At 43.2% G+C, this 20651-nt stretch overlaps 1 protein-coding gene across 3 annotated transcripts in view; it reads right to left on the bottom strand.

Annotated features, from left to right (window-relative positions):
* CAMK1D (calcium/calmodulin dependent protein kinase ID) overlaps nt 1–20651 on the bottom strand; it is a 236709-nt gene that overhangs the window by 131450 nt on the left and 84608 nt on the right. For all 3 annotated transcript variants that reach the window (XM_065836524.2, XM_071803518.1, XM_065836513.2), the window contains exon 2: nt 10587–10718. In XM_065836524.2, the coding sequence (XP_065692596.1) occupies nt 10587–10718 (132 nt within the window). The remainder of the gene's footprint in view (nt 1–10586; nt 10719–20651) is intronic.

The raw sequence follows: 20651 nt of genomic DNA on the forward strand, positions 1-20651 counted from the left end.
AATCCCTTCCAGTTGCCCACAGGGAACGGCTGCTTAGCTGAGGCTGTAAACATATGTATGTGTAAGCTCAAAAAGGCCTCAGTTTAATCCCTGGTGCGTCAGCCAAGACAGGAGATATCACAGAGGTATGAAGATATTTGAAGCAGGCTGTTATGCTATTTGGTGGGAACCAAACAGATTATATATAGAAATTTTGGACTGATCTCTGAAGGAGTCAATGCTGATGTGCAAAGACATATCTGTCAGAATTCACTGCCATGCATTTGTCGGTTGTTTTGTATTCAACATAGAGCTATAATATATATTAGGTTATTTGTTAATGCTTCCTACTACTACCCCTTCTCGAAGTTTTGAACAAACTTTCAAGTAAAAAAACCCCATTCTGCTAACTTATATTTTAAATGCCTTCAAAAAGAGTGTACTGTCTCTAAGAAAGCTTGAATTCACCTATGTGAATGGAGAAGTAACGGAGGCAATAACCTCCCTGTTTCATGTAATGCTCCATAATTTTAATTGGATAAAATAGCCAGCAAAGTAAAAGCTAGCCATTGCATATCCTTAGGGAAAGTATTTCATAGCCCACTTACTAATACAAATTGTCAGTATTAAAACTAACTCAGAGATTTCTGCACTTGTAGAGGTTTAAGAACTGGGCAATATAGCCAGATGTCCCTGATAGCCGGAGACACAGAAACACAGATGCCACCAAGGAAAATATTAGGCTTTACTTTAAACCTATTAATCAAATCACTTTTCAAAGTCCTACAGTTGTAGAAACACAAATTCCTAGTATGGCCACTCTTAATTCAGAATAAAAACAACCTGATTCCTTATGTATATGAAGTACAATTACAAAATTAAAATTTCTATTTTTTTTTAATCAAGGCTTAATTTGGAAAAAAAAAATGTCAATGCCATTTCTTTGATCAAACTGGGTACTAGGTACCAGTGTCTTGTATTTCTTTCTTTATTAAAAGACAAATTCTGTACCTACAGATTTTTTTTAACTTCTTTTTACCTTCAAAATTCCTACTGAGCACAAACAAAATGTATGAGTAAGCACTGTAAGAGTGAATCAATATGTATTACAGATGACAACTGAAGACTTTGTTGGCCAAATATCAATTAATTTATGCAGCTGTCAATTCACAATATATTGGATATATTCCAAACACAGAGGTTGCTGTTAGGTTTAACATGGTGTAATTGAAAGTGGGACAGAGTGCAAATATCTTCCCACTTTCCTATGGTCAAATGCAGCCTCCCTCTGCCAATCTCTGGTTCAAGACATCTACAATCACAACCTTACTGAGACACAAAATGTAATTGTGATTCATCTTCTATAAATGAAAACAGGAGGTACAAGTTGCCAATGGAGTTGTTTTAAATTCACACTGGGATCGCACATCACAAAAGCTGACCCACTGATAACATCACTGGTCTAATTCCATATAATGGAGACTGAGAATATATCAGCTTGTATTCATAAAGCATTTTCTCATGCAGCTGAGAGCAAACAGCCCCTTTGGACAAGGTGTGCTCATGAAAACTGTCACTGCTGATAAGTTTTCTGTCTCTGCCTTCTTGATCTGACATTTTTTGAATATTTGTTTTTCCTCCCTGTAAATTCTGATCCACTTAGAAACACATATTTGATGGTTTCCACAGCAAGACTTGAGCTCAGAAGCAGCTGTGCACCTTGAGGGTGCTTCCAGCTGGCCAGATGAACCCCACCTTGCATTTACTTGTTTTCTTCTGTGCTGTGCTTCACAAATTATAACTCTAATTCATCACTTAGATAACTCCAGTGTTTTATGAGTTAATGCCATGGATTTTAATGGCATGGAACTAAGATAAAATAATATCTATTGATGTGCATTGACTGTGCATGTGAATAACTCACCAGTCTTCAAAATGCAGTGATCTTGTGGTTAGAAACTGTCTCCCAACAGTACATCACAATAACTTAATAGAAAACACAGAACTCTTCAGTTAATATTTCCAGATTAAGTTAGAGAAAACAGGCAAAATGCAATATGTCAATAACATTTTGACAAGGACCTCTTCACTTCGCTAATGCCATGAGACCTTTAAACAGGAATTACTTTCATGGAAAAAAAAACACCTTGGTTTTGGACAAGATATTCCACATTACCCATGAAGAATCTTGTGAGAAAAAACAGAAGTGGAAGTATCTGGAGAGAGTCCAGCGCAGGGCAACAAAGATGCTGAAGGGAGTGGAGCATCTCCCGTGTGAGGAAAGGCTGAGGGAGCTGGGGCTCTGGAGCTTGGAGAAGAGGAGACTGAGGGGTGACCTCATTGATGTTTACAGACATATAAAGGGTGAGTGTCAGGAGGATGGAGCCAGGCTCTTCTCAGTGACAACCAATGATAGAACAAGGGGCAGTGCATACAAACCAGAACACAAGAGGTTCCACTTAAATTTGAGAAGAAACTTCTTCTCGGTGAGGGTGCCAGAGCCTGGCCCAGGCTGCCCAGGGGGGTTGTGGAGTCTCCTTCTCTGCAGACATTCAAACCCGCCTGGACACCTTCCTGTGGAACCTCATCTGGGTGTTCCTGCTCCGGCAGGGGCATTGGACTGCATGATCTTTCGTGGTCCTTTCCAATCCCTGACATTCTGTGATTCTGTGATTCTATCTTGCCTAATGAAGCCACTTAGGACTGTATCTTCAGCAGCTTTTAGTCACCAACATGTTCCTGAAGGTCTGGGTAGTAAGGACTTCTCAAAATGCTTTCCTTATTGCTACTGCACCACCCAAAAACCTGCATCCTCTAACCATCAAGTCACAGCACTGCTTCAAATGGAGCCATTGCAACTTTGAACTCCCCAAATCTACCGTATTTTGGGATAGTCTCACAGCTGCATGTCCTCCCACACAAAGACTAAACCACTTTAGCTTCTGTGAGCTTCACAATCCCAAACTGAAGGCATCTGCTTGCAAATTAGGTAACTCTTAGCTTTAAACATGTGGGTGTTAACAAAGACAGACCTTATGCATCCAGTTATAAAGCTGAGTCATTTATCAAACTGTTAGATCGTATTAAAGAGTCTTTATCCATCTTGACAATTCTTTCCTTTTTTAATAGGTAACAGTGAATATAACCAGATACTTATAGCACTGAAAAACAATTCTAACCATCTTCCTGAGTAATAAATACTGGAAAACAGGGTATATATGATCATTCTTTAGCTCAGAGCTCTGAAAGAAGCCTGGCTTTGTAATTCCAGCTATGCATAGGATGGGGTCCACACATAACACACACGGGGTGCAGTCGCAGACTCCAGCTAAAGCTGAAAAGCCCATTCTGCTAATTTAAAAGCATCTTAGAGCACCTGTTTGAGAAAGCAGTTGTTTGTTCTATAACACATCGTGTTATTGTCCATGCTGGAGCTCTGAGTGATGATGTGCTTTCATCTCATCTGACCTGCATCCTCCTCCCAGCACGGACAGGCCATTTTTTGGCTCAGGGTATGGGGTGACCTTGAAGATGAACAGTTACACAAGGGAGATTTGGTAAAATGTTGCCATGCAGAAGAGGGGACAGCTGCATTGTCACCCAACAATTACAGCAAAATGACTTATCACACCATAACCTACTTGAAGGAGCAAACAGAGACGGGCTGGAACACAGGGATGCCACGCACCACAGCTAAAGCTATTATAGAGCACACTGCATGTAAACGAAACTGTGTAAAACCAGAGAAGACAGAAGGGATTTTGTTTGTGTTTGCTATTTCGGAGGGGATTTTTCTCCCTCATTTAATGTATTTTAGGATTTTTAAGATGCCTTGATCTGCTTCCCTACATCTGCTTACATCTAATCTAGCATGAAATATAATCCAGGCTGTCCTTCCTGCAAAGTGTTCCCCGGTTAAGTTTCCAGCATCTCAGTGATCAAAAATGGTGTCAGTTTTGTTTCAGGTTTCACATTCTTTTTCACTCGCATGAATTCTTTGCAGCAAAATGAGTTGCTTAACAAGAAGTCAGCTGCGAGTGCCAAGGCAGAGCCATCCTGTGCCATACCCACATGTATAGGGTCAGATTCACTTTTGCCTGAAACCCGAGAAGGGCAATTCATCCAGTCTGCATCTTGTTGATTTGGGAGATGAGCTCATGGTCTAAAGCTGATGTCAACCTCCAGGAACGCCAACCGTCTCCCCACTCTGCTGTGTTTTGTAGATCTTGGCTCCTTTCCATCCCTAACCCACCTCCCCAGCCGGGATGCCCAGAGCACCCAGCACTTGGGGTGATCCCAGGGGTGGGCACCAAGGTCCCACCAGGCACCCGGGTCAGCTCAGCAGACACCTGAGGGCAATGGTGAAGTCTCTCCATGCAGGATACCAAAAATGTCACAGAATCACAGAATGTCCTGAGTTGGAAGGGACCCACAAGGATCATGGAGCCCAACTCCTGTCCCTGCACAGGACAACCCCACAGTTCACACCATGTATCTGAGGGTGTTGTTCAGTCTCTTCTTCAACACTGTCGAGTTCAGGGCTGTGACACCTCCCTGGGGAGCCTGTTCCAGTGTCCAGCACCCTCTGGGTGAAGAACCTTTTCCTAATGTCCAACTTAAACCTTCCCTGGCACATCTTCCTGCCATTCCCTCGGGTCCTGTCATTGGTCACTAAAGAGAAGAGATCAGCGCCTACCCCTACTCCTCCCCTTGTGAGGAAGCTGTAGAACACGATATATTCTTGGAATATATTCTTTCAAGAGCCACACTCTTCCACCACTGACATCAGCATCAATAATGGTATCACTGGTCATCACCCCCTAACCGGGAGCCACACACCTGGGCACCCCAAGCCGTCCTCAGGGCCTCGCTGGGGTGACAGCTTTGGGGATGCCCTGATGTGCGGATGGCAGATCTTGGAGCACAGCCGCATGGGGAGGGCAGAGTCCGCCTTCTGTCACCCCAGTGCAACCACAGCGGCTTGAGCAAGCCAGGTTTTAACAAGCAAATCTACATAAAAGCTTTCTCTGAAAGTGATTACTTAATATGACAACCAGCTGTCTCTTCAATTCTTGCTGAGGCAGCCTATCTCCTCACCATTATTCACAGAAGGGGAAAAAAAAGGGGGGGAAAAAAAGCAGCGAGACTGTTTTGTCTATAAGATAAGCAAAGCTTCAGATAAATAATGTTACCTGACAGAGATGTCAAGTGTTTTGTTGTTGTTGGTTTTTTTTCCTTTCCTAACTAACCCGTTCATTGCTTTACGGGAAAAGGAGCTCTTAGTTCTGGGGTGTAAAGAGGTAATTAGTCATTAACTCCTTAAACCCCAATCCCACAGCTTTGTTTCTGCAGCAGGTACACAATCTAATTGCCATCACTTTAATGTCACCATTTCCCAACACGAGATCAGAGTGTCTCCATACTCCAGTTGCATGGCCCCACAGAGAAAAATCCCCAAAGGTGAGCACTACTGGGCACCAGCAGAGCCTTCAAACTGGGAAACTGGAGTATGGGACCATCCAGGTCTGCAAGCGCTGTACTTTTTGACCCAGAGACAGCCGTGGCTTGAATAGATGAATCTGCCCCACAAAGTCACTCAGGAACGTTGATCTGAATTAATTAAATGCTTGAATTTATGTTAGGGCACATTAAACTTCTGCATGGCCAATTTTATTCAGAATTAATGTAGCCTTTGATTCTGAGTTAAATTGCACAGAAGAGTTTAATCAGAGGTAACTAATGGGTTTCAAAACTAAATTTGGATTCATCTTCCTAGAGGCTCTGGGGATGGCCCTGGAGGGACGAGCTCCTACAGAGCAAGAATCTGGGACAGAGAGGTTTTAGGGGGAGTTTGTCAATGGGCTACTGAAAAGGAGAAATAAGGCACAATTTTTGAAATTATTTTTGTAGTCTTCATGTAAATCTTGAGAAGGGGTGGTTTTTCCACACTTGTTGTCAAGGGTGTCCTCTTCAATGCTGTGAATGGCGCTACCTCCTGGGATGGAGCAAGGGACGGACCATCGCCTGATTTCTGGGAGAGCAGGAACACCCACACTTGAACCCACTTTAGGAAAACTTTTCATTGCTGATTTTTGCTTAGTTTTATGATGGGTACAGCCCTGACCTCCCACACTTTGCAGGAGGATGCCTCCCAGCTCTTTCCCTGCCCCTTATTATAGCAAAAGCTCCTGGATTTAGGTGCAAGCATATAAAGGGCGACACATGAATTACTGTTTGAGCACCCAGTCCCCTCATCTTCCAAAGAAACAGGAAACCATTGGTAGGATTTTAGCTGACCTGTTAGAAATGGTTCAGTCATGCCGTCTAATAGGAAAAATGTCTTCAGTCTGCAATTCAGCATGGTTCTGATTTGTAATAAGGAATTTAATGGTGCCTCTCCCAGAGAGTAAAGGAGAGGGAGTGAGGGTAAGAAATATCTAAATACGCTAGAAATTATTTTAAAAATACCTGTTCAGCAGAAACTAGCTAAAGCAGAGTATGATTTGCTAGCTAAGCAGCATTTGTTTAACAAGACACCCACTTGAGCACATTACTGCTATTAAGTAATCAATACATCTGTGTGCAGGGCTACACACAGTTTATTGTTCCTCCCCTTGCTTGACCTGGCACCGAATCTGTGTGGTTGTGCAAGTATGGCCCAGGCAGCTAGAAAGTTTCTTGTGACAAACAGTGGTGTAGCCAAGAAAAAATAAAAATCAGGCATATTTTTCTCTGTCTAGCTCTTCCAAGGTTCTTTTTTCTATTTAACTAGAACATCAGACTGATGCTTCTGTGCAGTCCAACTCTTCGCACCACCTACTGCCTTCAGGAACCCGTCTAACAGCAGACGCATCTTTCAGCATGTTCACACCTGGAAAATTACCCTAAGTGGAAGAAATCTCCTCCCTTCTACAGCAATCAGTGGAAAGGATCACATTTACCTTTCTGCTCTAAACGACAGAACGGTTGATTTCAGAGCAGGTTATGAAACTCCCACATCTCAGGTCGGGAAAAATCACACCAAGGTGACCTGTCATTCCCCACCACCAGTTAGTTAATAGGGCTGTGATAGCCCTGTCCTAGAGATCCAGTTTTCTCCCTCAGATTCTAAACCACAGCACATTTTCCACTACAAAATAAATACATTTTAAAGCTTAAAAAATTATGCAGCCTGACTTTTCACTTGATTTTGTGATAATATGTAATATTTTTCCCTGGGTCCAGCTGCAGGCAGCCAGCCAGCACACAATTGAAAGAAACAGGAATCCTTGGGCACCTTCCAGGTGCTAATCGAAGACATTAAGAAAACTCCCCCCCCCTCCCCTGATGAGGCACCAGACACAGGTGACTCTCTCATCCCTTTAGGCCTGAGTTCAGCAAAGTGAGCTCAACCTACTCAGAGATTTCACCGGCATGAATAACTGTCTAAAATTAGGCGCACGCTTAAATGTTTTGTTAGGCTCAGGCTCCCGGATTAAGTGCAGACTCAATCTCTCCTGGTGCTGCAGTCACCGAGCTCCTTCCCACTCCATCCCCACCCATTCGAGTCTTCAGGGAATGTTGCCATGGATTTCCACGGGACACAAAAGAGTCCATATTGGAAGAACCCTGTTAAGGTTGCTAGGTGTAAATATTGACTTAACGGCTCTTCCGCCTTTTTTCTTTTTTAAGAACAGATTTGTTGGCCATGGCTGGAAAAAAAAAATAGAATGATGGAGTATGCATGATTCACTCTGGCACTCACACAAACATGCAGATCAGTTGGCTGGCAGCTCGCTCCTCTGTTAGCAGAACATCGCTTCTCAAATGTGTTATTTTGCTTTGGCAGCAGGAGCATCCGAGCCCTCAGACAGAGAGATGAGATCTCCTTATCTTCCATGTACTTCATGTGGGGACCACTGACCTTCCCCACCATGGAACATTTGATTAATACTTCCAACAGCTTTTTGGCTGTGACACACAAGGATTGACACGATGCTGCAACCGTTTCACACTAAAAGACCAGCACAAAAATCTCCCTTCTTGGACCTGCTCTCCTGGGTCTGCTGACATGAGAAATGTCTACAAAACGAACTGCAGGTAAAACTTTATATTGAAAAGTGTTCTGAATAAAGGTTGTTTCAAAGACAATACGTATTGAGACAGAAGATACTTAAGGTTGCACGGGAAGTCAGCAGCAGAACTGAGAGGGGACCCAAGGGTTTTGGTCATTGGATTCGTGCTTTCATCACCAGGTTCTACTTTCTACAGTATTCCATGCACAGACTTTTAACCCTGAATTAAAAAAAAAACCCTTATTTAAAATACAACTTGAACACACTACATCATTCAAACACTTTTCCATATTGATTCTGCCAGATCCACATGACTTGGCAGGACTGGCAGGGGACAAACTCCCTGCAGAGCAGCCTGAGGGTAAAATGTACGTGTAATACTTGTGTGTGCCAGTTCTGGACACAATCCCTGGCTGTCCCTAAAAACCTGCTCGTCACACACACAGGGCCACGAGCAGCTCACCTGAAAGCTGGCAGAGGCTGCAGGGAGTATATTCAGGCTATATATCCCTGGAGTTTAAGCATCCCCAAAGATACAATGGAAAACCAGAAAGAGAGACTAGGATTGAGACATGTGCCTATCTATATTTTCTTTGTGTCCATCCTCTGTGGCTCTACACCTTTCTCTCAGGGAACAAGGGCCCTCTGTGCACATCCCCTCATTTGGCGCATCCCCTAATTTGCCAGCACACAAATTAGCCATCCCCAAGCAATATTAAGCTACCAGAAATCCAAAACAAGGACACTTAGATACCTTTGGAGCTTAGCAACAGCTGCTCAGGATCCACTCCACCTCTCTCAAATCTGTTTTTACAGACAGCTTTTGAAGCAGAGAATCCACTGAACAAACAAGTTGATATCCCCTTTCCTCAACTGTAGGCAGATCCAGTTTGTTATTTTCTAAGTGTTTCCTTGGTGGCACATACAAATTCAATAGTGTGTCTGCTAGCAAAGACGTCTATTTTCAGAATAAATGTAATGACATGCAAAGTTTGTATTAGCAACAGCTAAGCAGAAGACATGAAGGAAAAATCTCTCTTAAGGTCCTAAAGTGCATAGGACAAGGGACCGAGTAGGTCTAATGTATGAAATTAAGGAACTTTCCATCTCCTTACTCTCCTGCCCTTGCTGCTGGAAAGCACAGCCCGGGTCCTGCCTCCTGGCTTTTCAAGAAATTGTTTGCAGAGAACAGAAATGTTTCACAACACAGAAGCAAGAAATAACGTCAAGGGTTTCTCCGCTTTACTGGTTTAGGGTCAAGGCTGATGCACGGCAATCCTTAATGCAGGCCAATATTGCTGCTCTTACACCCACACATGAGTATCAGGGGAAAAAAATATATAGACAAAGACCGTTTCAAGCTGGCAGTTATTGGCTGTTATGACCTGGTTATGGAGATGGCAACGGTTGAGCTTTGTGACAGGTTCTCAATAACAGTACACAGCAAGTCAACATGCTGCATTTATCACTGGATTTACATTGTACTGGCCTGATGTGGGTCCAGCAATAGGAGCCTGGAGCTGTTTGGGGCCCCACTCATGTCCCTCCACTGAAAAGGATCCCCTCTTCCACCCAAGACAACTAAGTGTGCCCCTGAACCTGCTCCTCGGACTTTGGCTGTCTGAGCATTTAGTTCAGAAATACCTAGTTAAAGATTTAGGATAAGATATGTGACATGGTGCCCAGATGATGAGTGATCAGCTTCCACACGACCAAGAGCTGGGGCAAGAAGTCCCACTGAGGACAGCAGAGTAACAGCAATCAGATTGCCCCAGTCCAACATAGATTCCAATGTAGCTGTACCAACTTTAGTTCAATGAAAGGTGTTTTTAGAAGTTTAAAACAAATTATGTGGACCAATCCTAAACTTACGAACCTCCTTCTGTTATTTAGATAGAATTCAAATGTGACAAGTTTAGATTCAAGTGTCTCGAGTCAGGTGAGATGAATCCTACCTTCAGGGCATAAGATGAGGAAGAAGTTAAGGATCAAGTCTTTACTGACTACACTGACATCATAGCAATTATGAGCTGACTTTTTTTTATCTGTGTCTTCAAGCCATAGTCAGGAAAATGTACACACCATGGATAACCCTGATAAAATAGAAGTTGCCCTGAAAAGTCACTTTCAGAAGTGGCTGAGGTACCTTCTCCATGGTACAGGCTACTACCATCTCTCACAAAAATCTGTCACATCTAATTAGTTTTACAGCAATTAATGTGCACACTGTTTTAAGCACTTGGAAATTATAACCCTGCTCTTGCCCTCCTCAAAGCCAGTGACCCAGTGGATAAGATCTTTTTAGGGCACCGTTGGTTTGACTTCAGCCCAGCTCCACTTCTTTCCTACTTTGCAGTCATCTGGCTGTATTAATACAAAAGAAAACTGAAGCATTTCTCAAAACATTTTCAGTAGCATTTCAACTCAGGTGATCTTGTCTCCCTGTGATGGGCTGAATAACCTGTCAGTCACATTTGTCAACCACTGTTCCTGCTCCTTAAAAGCAGGAGCTCAATCAAAGTGAAGAAGCAGAAATGAAGGTTTGATACTCACTTTCTCAGGACTGCGATTTCATTCTCTATGCTGCTTTCCTTTCCCTTCAGCGCCTTCTTGGGAATGCACTTGACCGCAAAGAGTTTCCCACTCGCTCTCTCTTCAGCCAAAACAACTTCGGAGAACGCACCCCTGCAAGAAGAAAAGAAAAATCCCAATTTTAAGCAGTGCCTTTTCTTTGGCAGCTGTTAACTGAAACACAACCATCGAATCTCGTTCTTTGAGTGTTGCTTTTGTTAATCACCACAGCAGCGTTATGAGCATCCTTCTTTGCCTTCGCAGACATACGCAGACATTCACATTCAGGCAAAATATTAAAGGCTTTACCCAATATGATTTTAACAAAGAACTGTAGTCCAGCAGAGGTATAAGCAAAGCCTGAAAATCAGAAAGCATCATTTCTATACAGAGGGGCATGGACCATAGTCCAGCTGCTGATATGATGGATTAAAGTTTTGGGATGTTTAGCTCATATAGCAGCACAAAGTCCCCAGGACTAAAAGGCACATTGGTGCCAAGAGTGCTCTCGGGCCCTCAGTGACCACAAGAGGTCGGGGCCTCCGCTCTGGTCCTCCCCAGTAGCCCAGAGCATCTCCCCACCATTGGCCCAAACCTCACCCAGACAAGCAAAGCAGCATCAGAATTTCTCTGCGTACGCAGCATTGTTCCACAACACAAACTGCCGCGGGTGTAATCGCTAAAGCCAAAGAATTGGATTAAACCACAAGTCCCAACGCTGGCTTTAATAGCAGCCTCCCTATGGTTACCCCAGAGAGGATTACACAAATAAAGAAACTTCATCACAGCAGCCAGTCACTAATTGCCCAGAGTGGGCAGCGCCTCTCCTTCATTAGGTTATTCCATAGCAGTGTATTATTTCTTGCACTCTCATCACTCTCTCCAAAGCATCTTGATCTGAATGAGAAGAGTCCAGGAAAAGGTTACAGTCACTGCTCTATACACTCTTGTTTTCTGTTCTCACACTGTTTTCTCTGCATTTGAGCATCACTCAGACATTGCTGGTCTGGACAGACCCTTGCTATGGCACATTAGGACCATTCTCACATTCTGATGTTCATTAATGGTTTAGCAGGGAGTTACTGGGCAAGACAGAGCACTGGCCTGAGGAGGAAAGGCAAATCTTTGCTCCTGTTCACCAGAACCTCCTCCTGGAGCACCCGCTTTGTCCAAGAGCGATCAGAGCCAAAGACTCATCTAACCAGACCACAACTGAAGGATCCATCAGCCAAAGGTTCATATTTTATTTATACAAAATAAAATAAAGCATCCTGCCTCTTTATTTCCCCTCCATCAGTAGATTTATTCTGCTTTTCTAAATAGCTCTCTGTGAAAAATGCTCAGAGCAAACCCCACCACGCTCCAGCCCACTCTTAAAACGCTAATGTTTGATCGCAGCCCTGGTTACCACCAGCTTTCTCTGACTTTCATCCCTCACAACGGCTGCTTATGTAGATATTTGCAGATAAACAGAAGCGTTTCCGTTCCAGGCCAGGCTCTTCCTTTTTAAGTCATGCGTGTCGATGACACAAACAACCAGCTGTGACCTCACCAACGGTTCCTGAGTTGCAAAACGACTGAATGAATCACTAACCCGTGGATAAGTGGATTAGCAAAAAGGAAGAGGCTGCTGCTTGGGAAAGAAACACTTTTGTGGGCAGCAGTGATAGCAAAAAGGCAACGGGAAGTTTAGGAAGGGATTAAAAGAGACCTTTGCAAACTGTTACGGTGGGTGTTTGACAGCTTCTCTACATGTGTCTCTGACTCTCTGAACAAAGAATGTTTTGCCTTGTTTTTGCTGAAAAGGACAGCGACCCAAATTCTGACCGTGTTTATGCCACTCTCAGTACAGAAATGATTCACTGTTTTCTGCTTTGTGTAAAATCTGCCACGGCAGAGCATCGCGGGCTCCAATTTAGAGCCCAAACAACTGGTCTTAATGGCTTGTGCAATAAAAATCCAAAGTGTTTTTAAAGACCTAATCTTTGCTTTCCTATTACAAACAGTCCTAATCATTTGATTCACCAAAAAGGGTTTTCATCCCAACTCTCATGCTTGGGACAGCCATACCAGAACTGCAATGAATAAAATCCTTTTACTGGAAAGCCCTGAGACCCCTTGGTGCTCATCAGCTTCAGCTGCAGGCCCGGGCTCTCAGCAGCTCCCAGCTCTATTTCATGAACCCCTTAAGCCCCATCTGCTTAAGCTTTCAACACTGCACTTTGCTCCAGCTGTGTCTTGAACAAGCTTTTTTGCCTTCAGTTAAATGCTGTTAAAATCAGTGTATTCATACCTCTCATCTAATGATCACACGGCTCTCCCAATGTTTATGATATTATAAAAACAAAGAGCTCCCATCCCGATCTGGATTTCATTGCCGTTCTCAGACAACAAAACAAAGGAAATCCCTTTATATTCCTCTACGCAATAAAGGCAGCTTTGGGAAACGCTTCTATTTCAGCTGCCTTCACCATTTTGCTGGATTTCTTTCTCCACTTACCAGGACAGCTATCGGGTTCAATGGCTGAACACAGCCTCTTGGGAATTTAAATGACATTTTTTCAGGAGCTCCAAGATACTGATATAAACCAATTCCTTATCTTCTTAACAACCTTTCTCATTAAAGCATGAAATAAGCTGGACCTCTGGTAAAGCATTCACTCAATGTGTCAACCCTGGGCACTGATGGCATCATTTTTTTACATCCAGTTTTTTATGAGGCCATGGCATGAAATTGCTGGTGCTGGGAAGAGTCCCTGGGTAATGGGGGGAGAGTTTTGGGATGAATCAGTCGGAAAGGGAGATATGAGGTAGTCGGCACCATCCCGTGCACTATAAATGGTCCCGTGTTCACAGAGCAACAAGAGAATGGACAAAAGAAAGAGAAGTGAAGAGCTGAAAGGAAGGAGAAGGGAGAGAACAGATGCAAAGAGTTAAACACAGACTGAGTGGAACAAACAGTATAGGAGAAGAGGAAAGAAATGGAATTAATAATAATAGCAGGGAGCATCAGCAAGGAAAAGGCAGCAAAGACAGTCCTGGAGTCCACTGGAGTCAGAGGAGAGTCAGAAATAACAGTGTATAGACAGGCAAGAAATTACCATCATTTCAAACACACAGCTGAATTCACCCACCCTTAACAACCTGGTCCAGCCCACACTAAACCCCTCTTGACTCACACATGAACAGATAAATACCAGAGAGAAAGTCAGAAAGGCAGCGCTACTCATTTTCTTGCTAACAGCAATATAACCTACAGCAAATTCTCCACCTCCTCAAAAAAGCTCCCCAGAACTACCAACCCAGCTGGCTTGCAAAGATTTTTCCCCTAAAGAATTAATATCCCCTTTAAAATTAAGAGATTAATGAGGGAAGCAATTTATCTCTAAGAATTTATTACGATTCTTTGTTGAGGGTTAAAAACTGTGTATAGAGTTCTAGAAATATGTTTGGTTTGCGAAAATGTCGCATTTTACACCACTGAAGTGACAGGACGTTGTTTCCATTACTCAGCATCAAGTAGTGTTATACGATATAAAGGAAAATAAGAAGATACAGGAGATGCTGGACTAGGAAGATGCTACACATCTGCAGCTCAGGCAGGGCTCTGGATTAACACTCACTTCTCCTAGGAGGTCTCTAATATAACGTGATGTTCCAAAGACCTGCCATTTGCAACCCACATACTGGTATCTCTTCACAGTCACAGCAGCCAGCCAGAAAGAGATTAAGAAACCTCTTGGTGAACCTTGTATTTCGAATTATGAGGTTTTATCTGAAATTCTGGGCACGGAAAAACAAAATTTCTGTGAAGTAGACAGGCAGACTGGGATATTTCTTAGTCAGTGAAATAATGAGGGAGGTGTTTATGAAAATATTTGAGGAGTTTTATTCTCCTTTTCCAAAAATATATGGTCCAAAACTTATTTTCACGCTCTGATACAGATTAAAAAAAAAGAAATCAGGGAGAAGAGGTTAATAGATTAACAGTTATGATTTTAAAGGACGTCGCGTTCCCTTCAGCTGGAAAACAGGTAATTTCAACCTCTCCAACATGCCTGGGGACCCAACATTCAAACCCCTCTAGCAGCTTTCCCTGGCCTGCCTGCACATCCTAGCAAACACAAAAAAGCAGCACAGTTTTGAGGAAGTAGGACAGAGGTGGAAATGGGTAAAGGAGAAACTTCTGCAGAATTAGACCACCTTTAGCTGCCAAAATACGCGTGCAGCAACCAAACCTATTTTTGAATGTTTTGACCATGTTATCATTCACCCTAGAGGATCAACCCTGTTCAAACTTCTAATTAAGGCATGAAATAATTTTATGATCTAGTTCATTTGTATACGACTTAGAAGCAACGTATGAGAAAAAAAAGAGAGGTTATATGACTCGATGTGTCACCCTGAGATCATGGCAAATTCTAGAAGGTGGTTGAAACATTCTGACTCCTTTACCCTTTGCACATATCTGGACCATGCAGGATACTATGAGATGTCAATTTGTTATAGTTTTAATTCATTTATTGCTCATCCTGTTTTTTTTTCTTTAATCTAGATTTAAAGACTAGGATTTTAAGATTAACATTGGAATATGAACAGCATTCATACCCAAACAGTCTGGATTTTCTAATAGAAAACAATGGCTGCCAGGCTAGGAAATAAAGGACATATAACTTTTTCATTCATCTATTCGAGCTATAATTTAATATGAACACTTAATTTCTGAAATATAATGAACAACATACATTGTGACAGCAAATCTGCTCTTACTCATCCAAAAAAACCTGCTGTCAGAAAAATACTGCCAAAAATAAGACAAAGAGTTGATGGAGGGATAAAACACTTCTTTTCCATCGGCAGGAACGTCCATGTTGAGCAGTTTTCCACTGCATTGCCAGGTCTGTCACACAAAACCAACAGACACAGTCAGGAAACGCATTTCACATCTTTGAGCTGGGAATAGCTAATGATCTTAATGATGATACAGTTGGCTTTCTGTGTGTACTTTGCCCCATCCAAATCATGGAAAAATACAATGAATACCCATCATTTGAAAAATATACCATGTTCACAGTGAAGATCACCCCAAGACGAGAGACTGGCTGAATCAAAATGGGACTTAATCAAAGAAGGACATTTCCATAGTGTGGCTTCAGAAACCACAGACAAATTCTGCTCCTCGAGTCCCCAGAGAGAGGCGACTTTGAACTGCACCACAAACAGAGGCAGGTACATAAGAAAATATCTTCTCCGGTGTTTTCACAGCTTTTCTCAAGGGCCTCAAGGAGTTAACTGTGGGATGAGCTCAGGTTCTGTGTAACCAGCACAAATCTTCACACATCTTCACTCTCCCAAATTCCAGGCTCATTCCAACATAAACCCAAACTAAGGCTGGAAATAAAGTTTTTCATTCCGGTGTCATGTCCACGAATGTCCTGAGATCTGTGTGAAAATTAATTTAGAATGTAATTTTCAGTATCTCAGTGATGTCTGAATGCAAAGTTACAGAACCAAAACGTGAAGGGTGTTTTTATCCAACCAAGAGCAAAGGAGGCGGCTTTTGGGACTCTGTTGCATATGATACAGAAGTCAAATATCCTTACACATTCCCAAGAGCTGAACATAAATTTAGAGAGGAAGAAACACACTTCCTAATGTGGTTGCGGGCATCTATTCTTTAGAGGACAAATGCTTTTTTCTAGCTATTTTCATTCATCAAACACACAGTCCCAGCTCTGCAGCCCCTTCTATGGCAATGCTTCCTGGGCAAGAGCAGAACAACCAGGATCACTATATTACCACCAGTATTTTTAGCCTCACTATTCATTTAATTTCTACTGAGCCACTCAGCCACAACAGAAAATGCTGTTTCCCACGTTGGAGGCTGGCGAGTGTCTGCTGTAACATCAGACAGGGCTTTGCTCTGGGCTGTGTCAGATCTCGCCTGCTGTGATGTCCCCATCCCATGATGGGGGGATGCCTGGGGCTGAGGACTTGCTGGGGTTGGGGCTGCTATTGCATATTACCAATCGTAGAATTACAGAATTATTTTGGTTGGGAAAGATCCTCAGGATCATTGAGTCCAACCATAACCCAACTCTAGCATCAAACCATGTCCCTAAGAACCTCGTCTAAATGCCTTTTAAACCCCTTAAGGGATGGTGACTCCACCACTGCCCTGGGCAGCCTGTTCCAATGCCTGACAACCCTTTACAGGAAGAAATTTTTCCTAACATCCAATCCAAATCTTCCCTGGTGCAACTTGAGGCCATTTCCTCTTGTCCTATCACTTGTTACTTGGGAGAAGAGACCAACACCCTCTGTGCTACAACCTCCTTTCAGACAGTTGTAGAGAGTGATGATGAACAACACTTCCAAATGTGCCAAAAACGCTCTTGCTGTTGCCTCATGAACACCAAACAATGATGGCAAGAGGCAAAAATACTGTTTGCTGAGTGTTCCTGTAGGAAGGAGATCGTTCCTGGACCACTGGCATATCTGTGCTCTGAGCCATCACCTCTTGCTGATACCATCCGTGTGTTGTCTGAGCTAGCAGGCAGGTTAAGACCATTGGAGTCTTCCAATGAGCAGCTACTTCCCCACAGTGTGAGAGGATTGTTCAGCCTGGAGAAGAGAAGCTGAGAGGGGATCTCATCAATGTTTATAAATATCTCAAGGGTGGGTGTCAAGAGGATGGACCAGACTCTTTTCAGTGGTGCCCAACAACAGGATGAGGGGCAACGGGCACAGACTGAAGCACAGAAGGTTCCATCTGAGTATGAGGAGAAACTTCTTTCCTTTGAGGTGCCAGAGCCCTGGACCAGGCTGCCCAGAGAGGTTGTGGAGTCTCCTTCTCTGGAGACATTCAAACCCACCTGGACACATTCCTGTGTGATCTGCTCTGGTGAACCTGCTTTAGCAGGTGGGTTGGACTGGATGATCTCCAGAGGTCCCTTCCAACCCCAACCATTCTGTGATTCTGTGTTGCAGCACAGGTAGGAGAGCAAAGCACCTCTGGGGTGGCTTCCAGCCACACAAATGGGAAATCCTCCAGTGCCTGGGGCACTCCAGCTCATATACCAGCAGGGTAAAGGCACCTAAGGTCATGGCCAAGGAGACTTCTGGTCAAAAAAAAGCCATTATGTGCAGAGCAGACCAATGAATATGGGCTTCACTACCATAAAATTTAGGTACAAAGATGACTAAAACACATAAAGCACAGAAATTAAGTCAAAAAAATAAAAGTTTCTGCAGAATCTCTTCCCTTTCTGAGGTGAACCAATTTGTTTCAGCTGCCTGGTTTATGCTAATTTAATAGGATGCTATGCAGTCTGTTCTGAAACAGTGATGCATGGATGCTAAAAAGGGAAACTGGCCTGGCACAGATCCCCAGTCATGTTTGTTATTACAGTCCTTTCCTGAACTGTTTGCTCCTTTCTGATTAATCCTGACCCCTATTAGAAAGGGAAGGATTGTCTTTAAAGGCCTATTACATTTACATTACATCCTCTGTGGCAATCACAGTAAAGCTATCCAGAATCAAAAGCAAAACATACAGCTTTTTGTGTTGAGCTCTTCCTTCCATTATACACCGCACAAATGAGCTCTTAAGCAGTTTATTTTCTCCACTGATGATCACTTTCTTTCCAAAGTGAATATTTAAGTACCTTTTTTTCCACCTTCACCATATAAGACAAAAAGAGCTCATTATCTCCCAGGGTTTAACTGATGGCAGCATTTTCATGAGGAAATAACTTTTCTTTTTCTAATAATGACCTCAAACCTTTCTTGAAGCATAAGTGTTCTCTGTATTTTCTTTTTCAAAGCCTTTCCTTGTTCTGACACTGATATACACAGGGTATATTACAACACATCTGATTTCTGGAGATCTTATCCAGTCATGTAAAGGAGATTACACCAACTTGAAAAAGTGTGTTTCTTCTTTCTCCACATGGAAATGTAAGAAATTATCTGGCACACCACAGCACTCTCCAAAAGCCTGGCTCAAGTAAGGAACAACTGGATGACATTGCAACTTTTAAAGCAAAGCAAAGATAGTGCAGAGTCTACAGTTTTGCTTACAACAATTCTCATGTTCCTTGTAAAGCCAAAGTCTTTAGTTAAGATGAAACCAGCAACTGCGTAAAGAATAATTCTGCAGTTGTGTCTAAACCATGGGAAGCTCTCACTTAACCAGGATTTTTGCCTGAAGGTGTCTGGACCTTCCCAAATCCAAGTTGCAAAGTCTGCACAGCACCTCATTGCTTCAGGTGGCATTTATCTACCTACAGAACAAATGCCCAGTATCAGTTCTGATGGTCTTCCTCGCTGATCATAAGCAATGACTGTATTATTTGACCTGTGATTGTCAAACACCAACTCTGACATTCACGAACTGTACGGCCCGTTCTACAAAGGAGGGACCTGAGCAACAGGAACCACATGGACCTGTTTTTTTTGCTTAACTTTAATTATTTGCAAGCAAAGAACTTTGCATAATCTCAAAGTGCACGCTCCTTTTGTACTCAACAGAGAAGTATCTCCAACAGATGATTACATCCCATCCTAAAATATATTGAGGGCAGCATGCTATGACCCTGTAGGAATCCTTAAAGTCTGTCACCCAAAAATTCCCTGCTCCATTTACTGCCTGACTCTGGTCAAAATAATCATCTGAGACGTGTGGGCATTAGTGCCGAGATGCCCGTCAGGCAGCTGCGATGAAGTCACACGGCTTCCAGCCTTGGGATCTGGTCCTCCTTCAAGAGAAAGCAGTGACAGACCACCCACAACGAAACTCCTCTGACCATATCTACATGGATGTTGTTGAGATCTACGCTGTTCCGTCATGGCTCCTGTTATGGGCAAGAATCATAGAATCATTTCAGTTGAAAGAGACCCTCAGGATCATCGAGTCAAACCATAACCTAATCCTATCACTAAATCATGTCCCTAAGAACCTCGTCTAAATGCCTTTTAAATACGTCCAGGGATGGTGACTCCACCACTGCCCTGGGCAGCCTGTTCCAATGCCTGACAACCCTTTACAGGAAAATTTTTTTCCTAATATCCAATCTAAACCTGCCCTGGCACAAACCTGAGGCCATTTCCTTTCGTCCCATGACTTGCTACTTGGGAGAAGAGACCAACACCCTCCATGTTCCTTTCACATAGTTGTAGACAGTGATGAGGTCTCCACTCAGCCTCCATTTCTCAAGGCTAAACACCCCCAGTTCCATCAGCTGCTCTCCATCAGACTTGTGCTCAGACCCCTCACCAGCTCCGTCACCTCCTCTGCACTCTCTCCAGCACCTCAATGTCCTTCTTATGATAAGAGGCCCAAAACTGAACACAGTATTCATGGTGGGGCCTCACCAGTGCCCAGTACAATGGCAAAAAGATGGTAAATGCAGCAGTGCCTGTGCTGGGTTAACTACCTAAGGCTGGTCAGGTGAATCACAACCTAAACACACCTCTTGATCTTCACTAAGAGCAAAGGGAGCCTAGGAAGAGTGATCAGCTGAAGTTGTTCACAGTGTGGACACTTTGAAGGCTGAGAGAGATGGATCTCCTCCCCACCTCATAGGACCTAAGCATGCAGAATGACCACACATTCAAAACAAAGGTAGGATTATGACTCGTAAGGCTTCTACACCCATGATCACAGCACAATTCTTGCTTATTTAAAGAACAAATTTAGATCAGTCGATCAGACCACGAAATCAAGGCACATCTCCTAGGATGTGCCTCTTCCCGTTCAATCCTTTAGACCCAATGCACAGCCCCCAGTCAGGACACGCTCCCCGTGAACGTGACGAGCAGCCGCTGAAAGAGGAGGCCACAGGGTTCAGAGCCATCACAAGTGCAGCTGAACAATTCCAATTGTCTAAGAGCCCTTCTGTGCCGCCACGAAAATTTAATTGGCTTGTTCTCATCCTGTTGTTACCCATCCAGCCGGTTCTGCATATCTGTTTTAAATATTTGGACTAAAAATGATGCGTATTTTGCATCCTCGCCCACTCCGAATCGTAGCTTAGAATTAAAAAA

Source organism: Patagioenas fasciata, chromosome 1 (assembly GCF_037038585.1).
Source record: "Patagioenas fasciata isolate bPatFas1 chromosome 1, bPatFas1.hap1, whole genome shotgun sequence".
Taxonomy (NCBI): domain Eukaryota; kingdom Metazoa; phylum Chordata; class Aves; order Columbiformes; family Columbidae; genus Patagioenas; species Patagioenas fasciata.